Here is a 16,713-nt window from a genome sequence, read left to right on the forward strand (position 1 = left end):
TTTAAAACCCAGGCCCATGTAGAAACAGCTCATATGAGCTTGGACCAGGAAGGCCCCATGTTCTGGAACATCATGTAATACCAGAAAACCAGATCTCCTCATGCCAAGAAATCTAGAACATGAAGGGATAAAGATAGGTGAATTTAGGACTCAAAGGACAGCAATGGGGGTAAAGGAGATAGACAACTCTGTGGGCAAAGTGCTCACCACACAAGCACAAGGTCCTGAGTTTGAATCCCTACACAAAGCTGGACATGGTAGCATATGTCCATAATCCCTGTGTTCCTATGGACAGATAAGAGGGCGGAAGCAGGAGACTCCCTGAAGTTCAGGGGCCAGCTCACCTGGTATGCACAGCAGGCAAAGGACACTGTCTCACACAAGATGAAGGTGAGGACTTCATACATGCACCATGGCATGCACAGACAGACAGACAGACAGACACACATGATTAAAATAGAGCAATGAGTACAGATAGATGCCTGGAACACACTGAATATAAAATGCTTTCATAATTATTGCAATGGTAGGAAAGAAACAGAACAAAAAGAAAAAAAGAAAGCAAATCTGTTTAACACCAGAAGAAGGAGGCAGTGCCTTACTTTGATAATTTATAAATGAGTGTTTTTCTGCCTTCCTGGCTTTGAAGGTACCTACACAATGTGAGGGATTAGGGCAAGGGCTTCCCTTCAAAGTTCCAGAGACAAAGTGAGTAAAGGTTGAGAGAATAAAAAAAAAATTCCATTCTGAATGTTCAAAGAAAACAGTTCAGGTGAAACAGTATGCATGGGTGAGTAGATAAAACACTGATGGGGAACTGGTGGAGTAGGGATCAGGGATCAGGCAGTTCACTTTCACCTGCTGCTCTATTTGGCATAACTCCCTGCTCTTTATCTACCTCAACATGTGCAGAGAACCAAGGATATGCTGAGGGTGCAGGAAGGAGGGGAGGCAGGAAGGAGAGGGAGATGCAAAAGTGAAAGCACATTTCATCAAGTTTTTGTGAAGAACTTCTGGTTCAAAGGACATGGAGGGACAGAGGAGTGCTAAGTGGTTCCACTAGAAGGAATCATGCAAGGACCTCTCTGGTGCCTAGGTGTTGTCAATAGGACATGGCACTGGGAAAAAGGGCAGAAGACTCTTAGAAAAAAAGAAAAAGAGATGTAATCTATAGTGACAGAGAGAAGACAAGTGACTACCAATGGATGAGAAGGGCTTCAAGGGAGGGAAGCAGGAGTGTAAGAATGCTTCTAGGAATGTCAGGTGTGGCTGATACTTTGGTCCACATAGTGCTTGGCTCACCTTCTAGGACCAATAAATATTAAGTTGTAACAATTAGTTTTCTGCAGACACATTTTTCTTCTAAGAGTTTCAAAGTCTGTTTCCATCATATTTTTTTCATTCACTGGGAATTTTTTTGATTAGATGTAAAAGACAGATATACTCTTATTTTTCTTAAGTAAATAGGCTCAGCCCCAGTGACAGATAGCTCCCATCCAGATAGTTTACACTGTGGACATTCTACATAGCTTTCCAGAAAGGTGGGCTTGGTGAAACTTTTGCACATGTACGTGTAAGATTTGCTTCCTAATTCACAGCCAGTACCCAGAAGAGACTCCTACAACCCAGTGCAAGGACAGCAATGAGTCACCAGGATCTAATTACACAGGAACTACTTCCAAACATCACCACTCACTGCTTGTAATTTGGCTCTTCATTTTTTTCTCTTTTATCAGAACGTGGAGCTGGTGGAATGTGTGGTATTCATCCATGCCAGCAGAGCCTATCTACATACATCCCTCCTAGAAGCCCAGACCCTCCCATGTTTATTTTTATTTTTATTTTTATGTTTATGTTTATCCATGTGATAGATTTTTCCATCACATGCTATTGCTCTGTGCTGTCTCCAGACACACCCTGCAGCAGGAGGTCCTGCCACCCAGAAGAACATTTCCCTCCATAGCACAAGCTAACACTGGATCCTCCATGCCTAGAACAGCACCTGGAGACAGAGCTTGCTCTCGAAAAGCAGCTGTACCCATGATGCTCTATGCCAGACAAGCTGTACCAGTCTGGTAGCTAACTGTGATGTAGAATTTAAAAGTCAGTTGGCTGTGCTATCTAATTTGGGGTACCATGCTGGGACAGCCTTGAGTTTCCCCCTTTATTCTAAATTCTCTGGCCATTTGATAGGACCCTGATTTTCTCATCTTTGTCATCCTGCCCCCAGTGTCTGATTTCATTCCTGTCTCTTCTCTTCCTCTCCAAGCACAACCCCTTTTAGCCATCTTGGAGTCCCTCCAGCACCCAAAGAGGAGTCATTTTAGAAGGAACTTTAACACTCCCTAAAAGAGAGGTCCTTATCATCATCTTTCTACTGGGAATCCCCAGTTCCTGGGGTATGGTGTTTAATATTGGCAATTTGATATCACCTACAATTACCTAGGAGACACACCTTTAGCCATGTCTGTAAGAGGTGAGAAGACCCACTCTGAATATGGGTGTCCCCATCCATGGGCTGGGGGCCTGGACTGAGTAAAAAGGAGAAAATGCACTGAGCATCAGCAATCATTCCTTTCTGCTTTCTGACTGTGGATGATCATGTGACCAGCTGGCTCACATTCCTGTTCCTATGACTTCCCTGTCTTTATGGACAGTACGGCAACTGTGAGTCAAAATAAAGCTTCCTTCCTCCTTAAACTGCTGTGTCAGGTATTTGGTTATAACACCAGGAAAAGCTACTAACACATGAGACACGTACCTGCCCCTCCACAATCCACTTGCAGATGGCTGTCTTCCCGTCATAGCCAGGTCGGAACTGAAGTGTGGCTGACCGAGGGCTGATGTTGGAAATCACCAGGTTGGATGGAGCCCCAGGAAGGTCTAGAGGAGGAGGAGAGAGGCAGGAAGAGAGTTAACCCCTGCCACAGCTTAGGGAAGGTGCCAAGCAAGTTAGGGAGGAAACAGCTTCAAAATGACTTTTTACTGCAAAAGGCACTTGTTTACCAAGCCATGAAAGTGAGAAGAAGTGCAGCTTCCCCCAGCAAGACCTCACAGCAGGATGCTTCCTCTAACAGGGTCACCCGCTGTGCTCCAGGCCATCTTGAGTGGCATTAAGAGACTCCTGTCTTATTCATCTCTATCCAGAGCAGATAATTAATAGGTGCTTGTTGTGCACAGACGGACAAGGGGACATGATTACATCCTCCAGGCTCCTGCCCTGGCACCAAGAAAGGAGTGTCTAATTCCTTTTCCCTGCTCCCATGATGCTCCGGAAGTCAGGGTTGAGAAGGGGATGGAACTCTGTAGGTCTTGGATTTGGTTTCCAAGACAACCAAAAGCAGGTGACAGTGCAGAATTCTTTCTGTGGGACTCCGTTATTCTGGGAATGACATAAGTGGAAGGTGAACCCTATCATCTGAAGATTTCCCGGGCTGAGGTCTACTCACACACAGAGACACTGCCGGCCTGTTCTCTAGGAGGCCAGGCTTACTTGCAAGTTCAACAAAGTGTTTAAAATGAGAAATTTCCTAGAGGAAGATAATGGGTTAAAGAGAAAAAAAGGAAAAAAATGCAGGCACAAGCTACCTTATAAAGACATGACAAAGGGCTGGAGGCATCCCTCAGTGGGCAGTGTCCACCCAGCATCCACAAAGCCCTTGATGCCCAGCACTGCATAAAGCCAGTCATGGCAGTGTCCCTCTGTGGTTCCAGGACTGAGACGGAGGCGGAAGAATCAGAAGTTCATGGCTATTCTTAGCTACATGGGAAGTTTGGGGCTAGCCTGGGATACAGGAAACCTTGTCTTGAAATTTTAAATAAATAAATAAATGGGACAAAACAAAAACAGACAAGAACAAGGCTGGGGTGTCGCTCAGTGGTAGAGCACTTGCCTAGCATACACAGCTCAGGGGTCCATCTCCAGGATCTAAGAGGAAGAAAGAGAGAGGAGGTAGGTATGGGGAGGGGAGTGACAGGGAGAGAGGGGAGAAGAGAGAGGAAGGGAGCAAGGGAAGAAGGAGAGAGGAAGAAAGGAAAGAAAACCCGCTTGATGTCTTCAGGTTTCTGAGAGAACGATGTCCTAGCTCGCATGGCTGGAGTATTTGAAGGCAGGTCTTGCCACGGGATAATAAAGCCCCTTTGGTAACAGCTTGCTATTGTCACAAGCAGGGTCTCTAGGATCTCAAGGGTCCTTCTGCATGTGGCTTAATGAATTTGAAGCAGAAAATGTTTAAAGCAAAGGACAAGTGACTCTTCTTTCTAGTCTTTCACTCTCTGGAGTCTTAAAACGGCTCTTCAGTGTCTAATGGATGTAAACCTCCAGCCTGGCAAACAAAAGCAGGCCCCTCGGAAAGGCTCATCGCTGCAGGAGGCTCTTCCTGCAGATGCTACTGAGTGTCTTAGCATAGCCCTCCAGCTACAGGTGATCTGGCTTTCAGGCAGCTTGCAATTTCCCTTCACAGCAGCTACCAGAGGCTTACTCAGAGCACATGCCTCCATCTTTCTTCTGAGCTTCCCCACTGCAGTTCCTGGAGACGTATAGCCTGGAGACAGTCATGCTGGATGTAGAGAGGCCTTCCAGAGGTCAGTGTACTCATTCCCTATCAGGGATGGACAGTGTCCAGGTCACAAAACCTTGTGACTCACACCAGTGTGCTGCCTATGTTCTCCCTGGTGCCGGCTCCATTTTTAACACATCAGACAGTGCCCACATCAGGGCCGTTGCTACGACTGGACTAATTCTGTTTCAAATCTGTGGGTTAGGTGCTGTAAGTTTTATGGGAACCAGATATTTGGGAAAACCAATGCGTATGGGCTGGAGTGATGACTTAGTCGGTAAAGTCTAAAAAAAAAATGCTACTTGCACAAGCATGAGGAACTGAATTCAGATTCTCAGAATACAGTGTAATAGGCCAATGGAAAATCATTCTGTCCCTGGCCTGTCTCCGAACCCAGAACTTGGAAACCCCCACTCCCATGACTCAGGGTTAACTGCCAAGCAATACTTCTGGCTAGGCTGTACTTTTCTACCAGCTCACTGTGCATGCTCCAAAGACGCTATGAAAACCTGTCCCTCCACCAGCCCACTGCTCTCTCTGTTCCCACTCAAGAGGCAGTTGTTGGCCTGTGGGTCTCCCCAACAAATCTCTTGTGTGAGGTTTGGTACACAGTGTGACTTTGTGGTGCTCCCTGGCTTCCCAGTGGAAGATACTCCTGTGCTGGAAAACCTGTTCCCAGAACCCACATAAAAAGCCAGGTGTGGTGACCGACACCTGTAATCTCAGTTCTGGGGAAGCGGAAGCCTGTCTGGCAGCCACTCTGGCCAATCAGTGAGTTCCAGGTTCAGTGAGCGATTCTGTCTCAAAATAAGATGAAAAGGAATGGAAGAAGGCACCGGATGCTGGCCTCTGACCATGACATGCATGTGTGCACATGGATCCACAAACAATAAACAAACAAACAAACGGGAATCTTTCTACACGCGGAAGACTTAAAGCACTGCTATTCTGCCTTAGTGTGATGGTCTTCCACGCATATGGGACTTAACCAGAGGCAACATCAGGAGCCTTCCCTCACCTCTACAGACTAGTTCCTCGGGTGGGACCCAACTCTTAGGGGCTTGACAAACACCTGTAATTCCAGTACCCATGTCAGTGTCAGGGCCACTACCTTGGACAATGGCCACCATGTGCAGGTGGGAAGAAAGGCTTGGTCACATCGTCCCCTGCTGGGGGGACTCACACATTCAGTGGAGCGCTATCTCTGGTGGACAACAAGGGAGGTCACTCTGTGGATCCTGCTGCTGCTCAATCTCCTCTTTCTACCTCCACACCAAGTTTGGACTTAGAGGAAGTACGTTTAGAGTGGCACACTGAGGCGAGGTGAGGGTGGACATAGGGGACTCCTGAGGGCTCCTTTCAGTGCACACATTTCATTTGTTTTACATTATTTTTAGATACACGTAGTACTCTCCAGAGCAAGCAATCAGGTTATGAAAATGAACTGGAAGTGGGGAGCAAATATGAGTTAAGTTCACGTGAGTTATTCAGTCCTCTATCAATAAGGTTGTCATATTTTTCAAATAAGGCAAATTGATGTGTTTGTGTGTGTGTGTGTGTGTGTGTGTGTGTGTGTGTGTGTGTGTGTGTAGTATATGTGCATGTGTATATGCAGGTGCACATGCCTGTGCATGTACAAAACCTGAGGAGGTCATCACTCTATCACTCTCCAGTCCTTTGAGACAGGGTCTCTCACTGAATATGGAGCTAGGCCGGCAGCCATCCTGTTTCTGCCCGCCCATCCCTGTTAGTGTTGGGGTTACAGGTTTGTGCCTCAGCTGCACCTGGCTTCTTTACGTGGGTTTCAGGATCCAAACTCAGGTCTTCTTGCTTACACAGCAAGTGCTCTTAACCATGAGTCATCTCTCCAGCCCCTTCAATGGACATCTTTTAAATGGTAGGAGATGGAACAGCTTTAATTGCAGGGCTGAACCACTAGACCCATGTCTATACCCCCTATCCCCATATTCACAGCTATTTGTGAGGTTTCTGGAAACATATCCCCATCTTAAACGGGAGCTTTAAAACTGGAGAGCACAAGTCGGGGGTGGATTTCTGGAGCTGAGAAGATGGGTGTGTGGCTAAGCATTGAGGAAGATCCTGTGGGTTCCAGAGTGACACACAGAAGGAGTGGAAGTCATTTCCACGCTAATGAGCAGGCTGCAGCAGTGGCTTGCTGAGCGGCCACCCACACCCTGCAGCGCTCTCTCTCTCTCTCCTCTTCTCTTCTCTTCTCTTCTCTCTCTCTCTCTCTCTCTCTCTCTCTCTCTCTCTCTCTCTCTCTCTCTCTCTCTCTCTCCCATCTTTCCTACTGTTTTTTTCTTTCTTTCTCAGATTCAGTTATTTTATGTTTATGAGTGTTTTGCCTACACGGATGTATGTGCACCTTGTGTGCCCTCAGAGATCAGAAACGGGCATTGGTTCCCCTAGAATTGGAGTTACAGACAGCTGTGAGCCACCATATGGTGCCAGACACTGAATCTGGGTCCTACGCAAGAGCGACAAGTGCTTTGAATGACTGATCCATCTCTCTAGCCCCACTTTGTCTCATGACAAACCCCAGTTCTTGATGTTTCAGTAGCTGTGTGGTCTTTTGGATTTTTGAGACAGGGTCTCATGTAACCCAGACTGGCTGCCACCTTACTGTGTAGCCAAGGACTGCCTTATACTCTGGATGCACCTGCCTTTACTTGTGAAACCCTTGCATTCCACACGTGCATCACCATACCTGGTTTGCTTGTGTGGAGATCAAACCCAAGACCTTGTGCACAACAGCTAAGCTGCAGTGCCAGCGCCTCCCACACTCAATTTCAAACATATTTAATCCCCTTTCTCAAAGGCATCTATTGGCTGTGCACCCTGGAGGGTGGAAACCTTGGGCTGTGGAGACCTTGTTTTAGTCCCGTGGAGACCATTCCTCTCCTTCCCTTTCAAGCCACTTCTGTTTGCTCTCACACTCCGGGAGAGAGACACACACGATCAGATAAGGTGGAAGGCTAAGCTGAGGGTAGATCGGTGTCCTCTTCCTTCACATGTCTCAGCAGGAGGCCAAGCCCTGCCCTAGGCTCTCCAGGCACTTGGTGGATTCTGCATGGAAATGCCACTGTATTGGAAGGTCAGAGATTACAAGCACAGGAAAAGTTTGCATGACCGCTGACCTGGGGGTACTCCTGAAGAGATGGTGGACGATGTGGTCAGGCCCACACCTGCGGCGGTCACAGCAGCCACATCGATGGTGTAGGTGGTGAGAGATGACAGTCCTTGGATCTTGTACTCGTGGGTTGTGCTGTTGAGGGTGTGTGTGAGCCGAGAGTCATTCTTCCCATACACCTCCCAGGAGATCTGATAGCCTGCAAAGACAAGGGAAGAGCTGAGGCAGGCCCTCCACCAGACAGGCTGGCAGTCACCCCTCCTCCCTGAGGTGGTTTGGGACAGCAGGAGAGCACGCAGTGGTGAACGGAAGGAGACCAGGCTCTTCTTCTGTGCTCCCACAGAAGCCTCTGCTGGGCCTTGCTCCCACCACACAGTTCTGTGAGAACAGGGTTCTGGGACCTCAGGAGCTGGGCGCATGGACTGGAGAGCTACAGCCCCGACTGCCAGCCTACAGTGCTGGGCTTAGCTTGTTCGTGTCGAATCAGGAGACATTCCAGCATGGCTCCCATCTTCATTAACAGCTGTTTTCATTACCTAGAGCCCCAAATCGGTGGCTCGCTCTAGGGTCCCCCCCCCCTTCTCTCTCTCTCTCTCTCTGTCTTTTGTGTGGTGATTGGCAGGCTACTCTCCTGGTTTTCAAAGGGAAACACTTCCTTTTACCTGGCCCTATTTTCTGTTTTGCTTCGCCTCCGAGCTTTGCCCCCCTCCTTACTGAAGATGCTGTTTTCTAGGAAAAAAAAAATTTAATTTTCCTCCCGTTTCTCTTCTCAGTCTGGCGGGGCCTCGTGATCACAATTTATTCAGCCTCAGATTCCGTCGTGGCTTGGGGCTCAGAGAAAAAAGCCCCAACTAGTGCCTGAGTCAACCCCTTTTGAGGGGAGCTGATGGGATTAGAGGGCGCTTAAAGTGTCTGGTAAAGAGGGGACAGTGATGGAGAGAGCTCCCGGGTCCTCGGGCGAAGGAAAACTGCTGAGGAAGCCAGCCTTTCCTTCTTCTCAGTCAATAAGCTCGGGGATATGGAAGCTCTAAGAGGCATCTTAGCTCCCTTTCACTCAGATGAAAGTCATAAATAAAGTTAGAAAATGCTCTTGCGGGTGAAGAGGAACTTAGAGGATGGTGCCTCGGGACTTTAATATTTTGAAAAAAAAATTAATGTCAGAACTCACCCCCTGCTCACTGTCCCCACAGTCATCACACAGTGTGATAACTACCAGGTACCTTTAGGGAGACTCGGATGTTGGAGGTGTAGCTGGGACAGCAAGGCAAGAAAGACCACTGGAGGGATGCTGGGCTCACTGGAGGGATGCTGGGGCCATGGAGGCCTTGAGGTTGCCTGAGCACCTGAATTCCATTGGCCAGGGGTGGAACAGATCTCTACCCAAGGCACATGGAGCATCAAGCCTCCCTACTCTGTGTAGTCTAGCAGGGCATCAGGCCCTAGTCCCTGTTCCCTTCTCCCCATGGTGCTGGCCAGGGCTGTCCCCATGCTGTCTCTGGCTGCTGCTTCCCATCCCCTCTTGCCCAGTGCCAAATCTTAGGCTCTCTTTCTTCACCTACTGCCCATACTGCAGAGTTTCCATGGCCGGGTGCTAAGATCTGAGTACTCTGCTTCAACTTCCATGGCTGGGTGCTAAATCTGAGTACTCCACTTCAACTTCCATGGCCAGGTGCTAAGATCTGAGTACCCTCATTGGCTCTTTATGGCTAATTTGAAATTTTGAAGGAAAAAAAAACAATAAAAAATGCCACTTCTAGCATTTGTGACTGTCAATTTGATGAGCTCTAGAATCTCCTAGGAGACAAGTCCCTGCATGTTTGTGAAGGATTTTCTAGATTGTATTAATTGAGGTAGGAAGATATATCCTAAACATAGGTGGCACTCTCTCATGGGCTGGGGTCTCAGACTGAATAAAAAAGGGAGAAAGTCAGCTGAGCCCCAGCATTCATCTGGCTCTGCTTCCTGACTGTGGATGCCATATGACCAGCTGCCTCAGGCTGTATCCCTCCAACTATTAGCCAGATTTGTTTATTGTCAGGTCCCAGCAAGGAGAAAAGCAGCCCAAACAGCATCAAACAATGTGTTGCCCTAGGGTTGCAACTATTTTCTTGTTTTTGACTTATTTTATTTTATTTTGAGACAGATCCCAGCATGCACCCCAGCCTTGCCTTGAACTCACAGAGATCCACTTGGCTCTGCCTCCCTAATGCTGGGATTAAAGTTGTGTGCTACCACGCTGGGCCTTTTCTCTACGCAATGACTGACAGACCAAGGCCAGGTCAGCATTAGGGCATCCTACATTAGTGTTGTGAGGAGCAGAGGCGGGGGGGGGGGGACCTCTGGGGACTAGGGCCTGAGAGGCCATGTGATCCTATGTGGGCTTGGGAGATTCAGGGCTCCCCTGTGGCGGAGGCTAGGACCCATTCTGCTATTGGGCCAGTGAATTCCAGAGGGAGAGGCTGTTTCAAGGGATGTCCCAAGCATGTTACCTGGGCTAAACCATGCAACCCACAGGACACCACACTTGATACTGAGATGCTGTTTATCTTCACTTTACAAAGAAAGAAATAAACAAGGAGCCCCAGGAACGTGCTAGAAACCAACAGCCCTGCTCCAGGGCCATCTTCTCCATCTGCGTCTGAACGGATTCCAACGCCACCCCTGGCTCTGGTGGGTTTTTTTCTGATTAATCTTTAAACAGTGTGAGATTCCGGGTCACTCTGAGGGCCCGGGAAGAAGAAGCTTTGTTGAATGTTGCCACCTCATCTGCCAAGAAATTCTATTTGTTTAAAAGCTGTTCTTTAGCAAAATTTACCAAACACAGCATCTTGTTCATCATGTCAACCTGGAGCCAAAACACAGCGATTTCAGTGTCTTCAGTAAGCACAGTGCTGCTGCTGTCTGCTCAAGTCCAAATGGATCACACTGTGTGCTCAACTCATTGCGGATAAAATGGACACCAATGGACAAGCGAAGAGCCGGGGCCGGGGAGGGGCTCAGTCGATAAAGTGTTTGCAAGGGTTTGATCTCCCAGAACCTACATTTCAAAAGCCAGGTGTGGTGGTACAGGCTTGTAATGCCAGTGCTGGGGAGACGGAGACAGGCAGATAGATCCCTTGGGCACATCAGCCTGCCAGCTTAGCCTAATACATGAGTACCAGGCCAAGTCTCAAAAATCAAGGTGGGTAGTGCTTGGGGATCAACATCTGAGGTTGACTTCTGGTTTTCATCTGCACCCACATCTGCACACATATGCAAACCCACCCCCCACCCACCTACACATACACAGCCTACTCTGCTCTGGAGGGCAGAAGATTAGTTCCAGCAAAGAGAAAGCCCTGGCTGGGAACTTCCAATGAACGGTATAATAGGATATTGCCACAAGGCAGAGAACCGGACATTTGGTGTGTAAGGATGTCTCCCTTCTACTTACACACGGCCTTGGAGATCTGAGTGGTGGCTGCCGGCAGCTCCGGCCGGCAAGCACTTCATCTAACTTGGGCTTGTGGCAGGAGGGCGCAGAGTGAGGAGTTGCCTAGAGCCAGCATTCCCAGCCACCTCCAGCTCTGCATCTTACCTGCCGGGAACGGCCCTGCTAACTGAGACTAACGACCACAGGAGCTTCAGAAATAATTTTCTGTTGATCTGGAGTAAATTCTCTACCAGAGAGTAGTGCATCCAATCACAGACTGTCTGTCTGCATCCCGGCCCTCATAAATCAGGGTTTAGTGGGGGAAGAGTGGGAGACACTGCAATTTACAACACGAGCACAATGGGCAATTTACTGAGGCAGGTGCACGGCCGCCCTTGCTTGAAGCTTCCTTCTCGTTCTGGCCAAAAAATAAAACGGAGACATGGAATGGGGGTGGTCACCAAGGGCCAGGCTGATAAAGCATCATCTCCAACAGACACCCCACCATAAAGGTCACATTGCCCAGGACTAAACTTTTGGCTGTGTGTGCCTCCTGCAGCTGCCTTCAGCAGTGGGAGTTCTATACGTGATGTCTTTGAAGGAGGGGGTGCATGCTACCATTCCCTGACCTAGGCTCAGAAGGCCAGGTTTGTCTCTGCAAGCAGTCTCCTTCTCCTCCTTCTCCTTCTTCTTCCCCTCTTCCTCCTCCCCACCCCCTCTCTCTGTGTGTATGTAGGCCAGAGGTCAATGTTTTCAATCCCTTTCCACCATAAGTATTGAGATGGTACATCTTCCTGAGCCCAGAGTTCATCAATTCTGTGAGGTCTGTCTGTCTCCATGTTCTTGGTGCTGGGGATACAGGTGTGTTCTGTGTGTCTGACTTTTACATAGACTCTGGGGAATTAGGTTCACACACATGCGCTTTATGACTGAACCATCTCCTGCACAATGTTGACCTTCTGGAGGCTGCTGGCTTGTCCTAGGGAAGATTCACAGCTTTTTTTTTGGGGGGGGAGGGGGTGCCTGCCATCAGGCAGTGCTGGAGTGCTGAGTGACACTGAAGGTGGGTGTCACAGGGGAATTCGGGCTGGATGGCATCCAGCTAATGACACTGTCATTTGGTCTCGATAGTGCTTCTCAGAGCAGCAGGCAGCGCCCCCAGCTTCTGCAAACACATGTTTTTACAGCGTGAGCAGGAGTGGACAGATGCACAGGCTGGACAGTGAGGAGTGGACAACTTTGGTCCTGATATGAAGGACAGAGTCCGCCTGAAGCTCTGCTAGCAGCGGGCCGGCCTCTTTATTCAGCCGAGGCCATGGTGGAAGCAGGCCAGCAGAATCCCACTGGGAGACACCCGAGCTCTGAGGGTCAAGCTCTATCATAAACACTCGCTAGCCGCTTGTGACTACAGGTATTTGTTTAAATAAAGTATGAAAATGAGTTCATTAGGCCCCATTAGCTGGCGAGAGCAGATGATCATAAATTGGAGGTCCTGGCAACTAGCTTTCAGCCATGGAATGTTGGCCCAGCTCCCCTGGTCTCCCCTCAAGCTATAAAACAAGAATGAAGTATGGGGGCAGTTTGGAAGAAGTGTAGTTCAAGAGGGGTAGGGGGTGCAGATCTGGGACAGGGGAAGCCCTTCTGGGTTAGGATGCCTACCGAAGAGTCTTGGACAGTTTCTAGAACACAGTACATGCCTTGAGGCCATCTGGACAGGCAAGACTGCCTGCCCCTCTCATTCTGCAGCCTCCTTTCCAGATCTGAGCTAGACAGACTTCCTTTCTGGGGCTGTAGAGACAGCTTGGTGAGTTAAATGCTTGCTATGTACACGTGAGGATTTAAGTTTGGTCCCCCAGTAACGATGTAAAAAGTGTGGTATCTGTTTGTAATCCCGGTACTGGGGAGATGGAGATAAGCAGATCCCAGGGCTCACTGGCCAGCCAGTCTAGTTGGCTTGCTGAGTTCCAGGCCAATGAGAGACCCTGTTTTAAAAAACAAAGTATCATGCCTGGGGAAAGACAACTGAGGATGTCTTCTGGCCTCCACACACATGTGCACACACACACACACCACAGAGCTCCTATTACACAGATGTACCATCATCTCTCTGTTACATTTGTTTCTGCCCTCTGTGTGACATAAAGATATATTCACCTGCATCAGGTCTGTGCTGCCTACCCTGTCCCTGTCTGTCCCCTCTGGGTTGGCTTCCGTCTGCTCCAAGCTCAGGGAAACAGTCTTATTTACATGTTCTGTATCTGCTGCCTTGTACTGGGTAGCCATCCACAACAGACCTGGGCTTTGATGCCCTACCCCAGTAGCAGCCATCTCTGTCCTGCAGTGAGGACACTGTCCAGTACAGGCGGAATCAGGTAGACAGGTGCATGCATGTTACTCAACAGTTAGGGTTTGAGATGGGGTTAGCTCCGAGGCCCTGTGTGTGATCTGTGAATGACTGTGAGAGGCTCTGGGAGACACAGCTGATCACAGAATATCCCATCCTGAGTAGCATCTGGGCTGGTTGCCAGGGTCACTGCTGAGACCTCCCAGTGGTAGTGGCCCTGTTGCTGTGACAGTCTGGAACATTCCTTGCCTGTTCCTACCTCATGAGCCAGCTTGAGAAAGTTGTTTCAAGACCATGGTGAGCCACACATCTGTGGACTCATCTTATCTGGGCACAGCAGAGATCTGGGCAGGACCTTGACTACAAAAAGACAGATGACATGGGCAGACTCTTAGGGGAGGAAGGGAGGTGGCCGAACCCATGCGGATCCATGGACTGAGCAGCAGGGTGGTACCCAGGTGGTGGCCAGAGCACACTGCACACATGCTTTTTTTTTTTAAACTTTGTATGTATTAATGTTTGCAGATGTGCATACATCTGTGTGCAATGTGTTATGTTGAAAAAGGTCTCTCAATAGCCTTTATCTAGCCAATTAAACTAGGCTGGCTAGCCAGAAAGCCCCAAAGATCTACTTGTCTATCTCCCCAACACTGATGTTACAAATACATGTACCACCACGTCTGACTTTCTAAAATAGGTTCTGGGAACTGAACTCATGTCCTCATTGATTGTGGCATCTCTCCAGCCCCATAGGTGTTATTATTAAATATGTTATTTTTACATTTTCCCGTGCACACGTATTGAAGTCATTTGGACTTAACATACAGCACTGCTAGGTATTTCTTTGGCCCTGTGCTTTAGGAAACCCAATGAGGGCCATGGATGGGGGAGGTGGGGACCTTCCAGCTTGACCAGGAGTGCAGTTTGCACCTTACTCCCAGCATGTGATGATACAGAGATGGGAAAGCAGTTACCAGAGGCCACTTCTGAGCTGTGCAATCATGGGGACCTCCACCCCCAGAGTCCTTGCTGCCCAGTTGGGGTAGAAGACATGAGCAATCATAGAGCATGACAAGTAGCATGTTGCAGTATTGAGGAGCCTGACACTGGGGAGTCCAGGACACTCACAGGGGAGGGGCCCACAGCACAGCCTGATGGCAGCCACAGGTCACCTCGCCTATCTTATCTCAATACGGCATGTCTGCACAGTTCTCGGACACAGCTCAGTGGAAGAACACAAATTTCCTTCAGCAACTTTTGGGAAACCAGGGGATTATTTACTGCCTAGCATTTGGGAGGCCCTAGCTTCAATCCATTGTGCCACATAAAGAAACAAGCCAAATATCAAGAGTCTTGTGAAGGCGAGCTGTTCCCCAAGGCCCCTCCCATTGGTGGAAGGGTCCGTGAAGGGCCAGTCATGCACAGTTTACCCTGAGCTCGACTCATTGAGATCCAGGGGGCCAAGGACCCCTTTGAGTCCAGGCTCTTCATCCCCACAGCACTTCCATAGCCTTAGGTTTCCCACCCCAGTGTGGTGGGGCAGGAGCTGAGCTGGGATTTGAAGCCAGGAGATCAGGGCCTTGTCCTGGCCTTGCAACTCACAACAGAAGGTGGAGAGTGGAGATGTCAGCACTGTCGTCACTGCCCTACTAGGAGAGCATTAGATATGGATGCACACAGTAGGTGCGTTTGCTGAATACAGGCTCTCCCAGCCTCGGTTTCCTTACCTGTAACATGGCCAGAATATCAGTACAATTCTACATTGCTATGAGAACTGAGCTAAATACACAAGAAAAGCTACAAAGACAGAGAGACAGAGACAGAGAGAGAGAGAGAGAGAGAGAGAGAGAGAGAGAGAGAGAGAGAGAGAGAGAGAGAGAGACTGATTCTGGTTGCCCAAAAAGAACTGTGCAGCATCTGAAGCAGAGACTTAACTCCCAGCTCTGAGGCTTCTGTCTGCACAAGGAGATAAGCCACACCTCCTACTTGCCCCCAGCCTCAGGATAATGACCACCATACATCCAGGAAGACATGTCAGTTACTCCCGGAACTGGGTCCACTCTTAGTAGCTTTGTTTGACACGGAGGCCACCCCTTCTTGTTAGGGCACACTTCCCGTGTTCCTTTCCAGACAAAAAGGCTGCTTACCCATAATGATGCCATTTCTCTCCAGGGGCTCCTGCCAGCTGACCTTGAGAGAGGTGTCCAGAATCTCCGTGAAACTCAGGTGCCCCACAGCTCCCGGTTCTACCAATTAAAAATAAAGACACGTGTTAACACTCGATCCTGCTGTTCTTCGATCAGACCGGTGTGGACAGCTTTAACCGCAGAACAGAAGTGGTGAGACAGGCCAGCAGAAGCCTGTGGGGAAGAATCGCCAGGAGGCGCACGGCCCAGATGCGGGGCCGGGTCCTGAGGTGAGCTCTCTGTTCTTGAGTGTGTTACTTGGCCAGCTCCACACCGACACACAAGTGAGGTGAAGAAAGTGGCCACAGGAAATGCAGGCACAGCTTCTATCTTTCTCCCTGATCCAATCCAGTAGAATAATCTGCATGGTTGGACCTGGAAATCAATTGCTTGCTAGAATCTTCCATTAAGGGGATGGGGTGTGGCTCTGTAGTAGAATAACCTGCCTAGAAGCCCCCAGTGAGGGGCTTGGCTTTGCAAGAATACTTGACTAGAATCTCCCAGTGAGAAGAGCCAGGAGTCTTGCTTTTATGGCACTCATATACCTTATGGAAGCCAGAAATGGAGCCTAGGGCCAAGGGTAGGTAGTGCCTATTCACCTAACCCAGAGGTCTAGTTTCTTTTTCTTTCTTTCTTTCTTTCTTTCTTTCTTTCTTTCTTTCTTTCTTTCTTTCTTTCTTTCTTTCTTTCTTTCTTTCTTTCTCTCTTTCTTTCTTTCTCTCTTTCTTTCTCTCTTTCTTTCTTTCTTTCTTTCTTTCCTTCTTCCTTCCTTCCTTCCTTCCTCCCTCCCTCCCTCCCTCCCTTCCTTCCTTCCTTCTTCCTTCCTTCCTTCCTTCCTTCCTTCCTTCCTTCCTTTCTTTTCCCTCAAGACAGGGTTTCTCTGTGAAACAGTCCTGGCTGTCCTGGAACTCACTCTGGAGAATAGGCTGGCCTCGAACTCACAGACACCTGCCTGCCCTTGCCTCCTGAGTGCTGGGATTAAAGGCATGCACCACTAGAGCTCTAGTTTCTGAATACTACTCTCCCAAGGGATTTTCAGGAGCAAGACAAGGTACCCGCAG

General features: G+C 48.9%; 1 protein-coding gene across 1 annotated transcript in view; it reads right to left on the reverse strand.

Annotated features, from left to right (window-relative positions):
* Window positions 1-16,713, reverse strand: part of Sdk1 (sidekick cell adhesion molecule 1) — a 281,083-nt gene that overhangs the window by 164,532 nt on the left and 99,838 nt on the right. Inside the window, exons 16-18 of the mRNA XM_059249807.1 lie at window positions 15,614-15,712; window positions 7,718-7,909; window positions 2,762-2,883 (exon numbers count right to left, since the gene is read on the reverse strand). Coding sequence (XP_059105790.1) covers window positions 2,762-2,883; window positions 7,718-7,909; window positions 15,614-15,712 — 413 coding nt within the window. The remainder of the gene's footprint in view (window positions 1-2,761; window positions 2,884-7,717; window positions 7,910-15,613; window positions 15,713-16,713) is intronic.

The sequence above is a fragment of the Peromyscus eremicus genome, chromosome 23, assembly GCF_949786415.1.
Source record: "Peromyscus eremicus chromosome 23, PerEre_H2_v1, whole genome shotgun sequence".
In the NCBI taxonomy this organism is placed as follows: Eukaryota; Metazoa; Chordata; class Mammalia; order Rodentia; family Cricetidae; genus Peromyscus; species Peromyscus eremicus.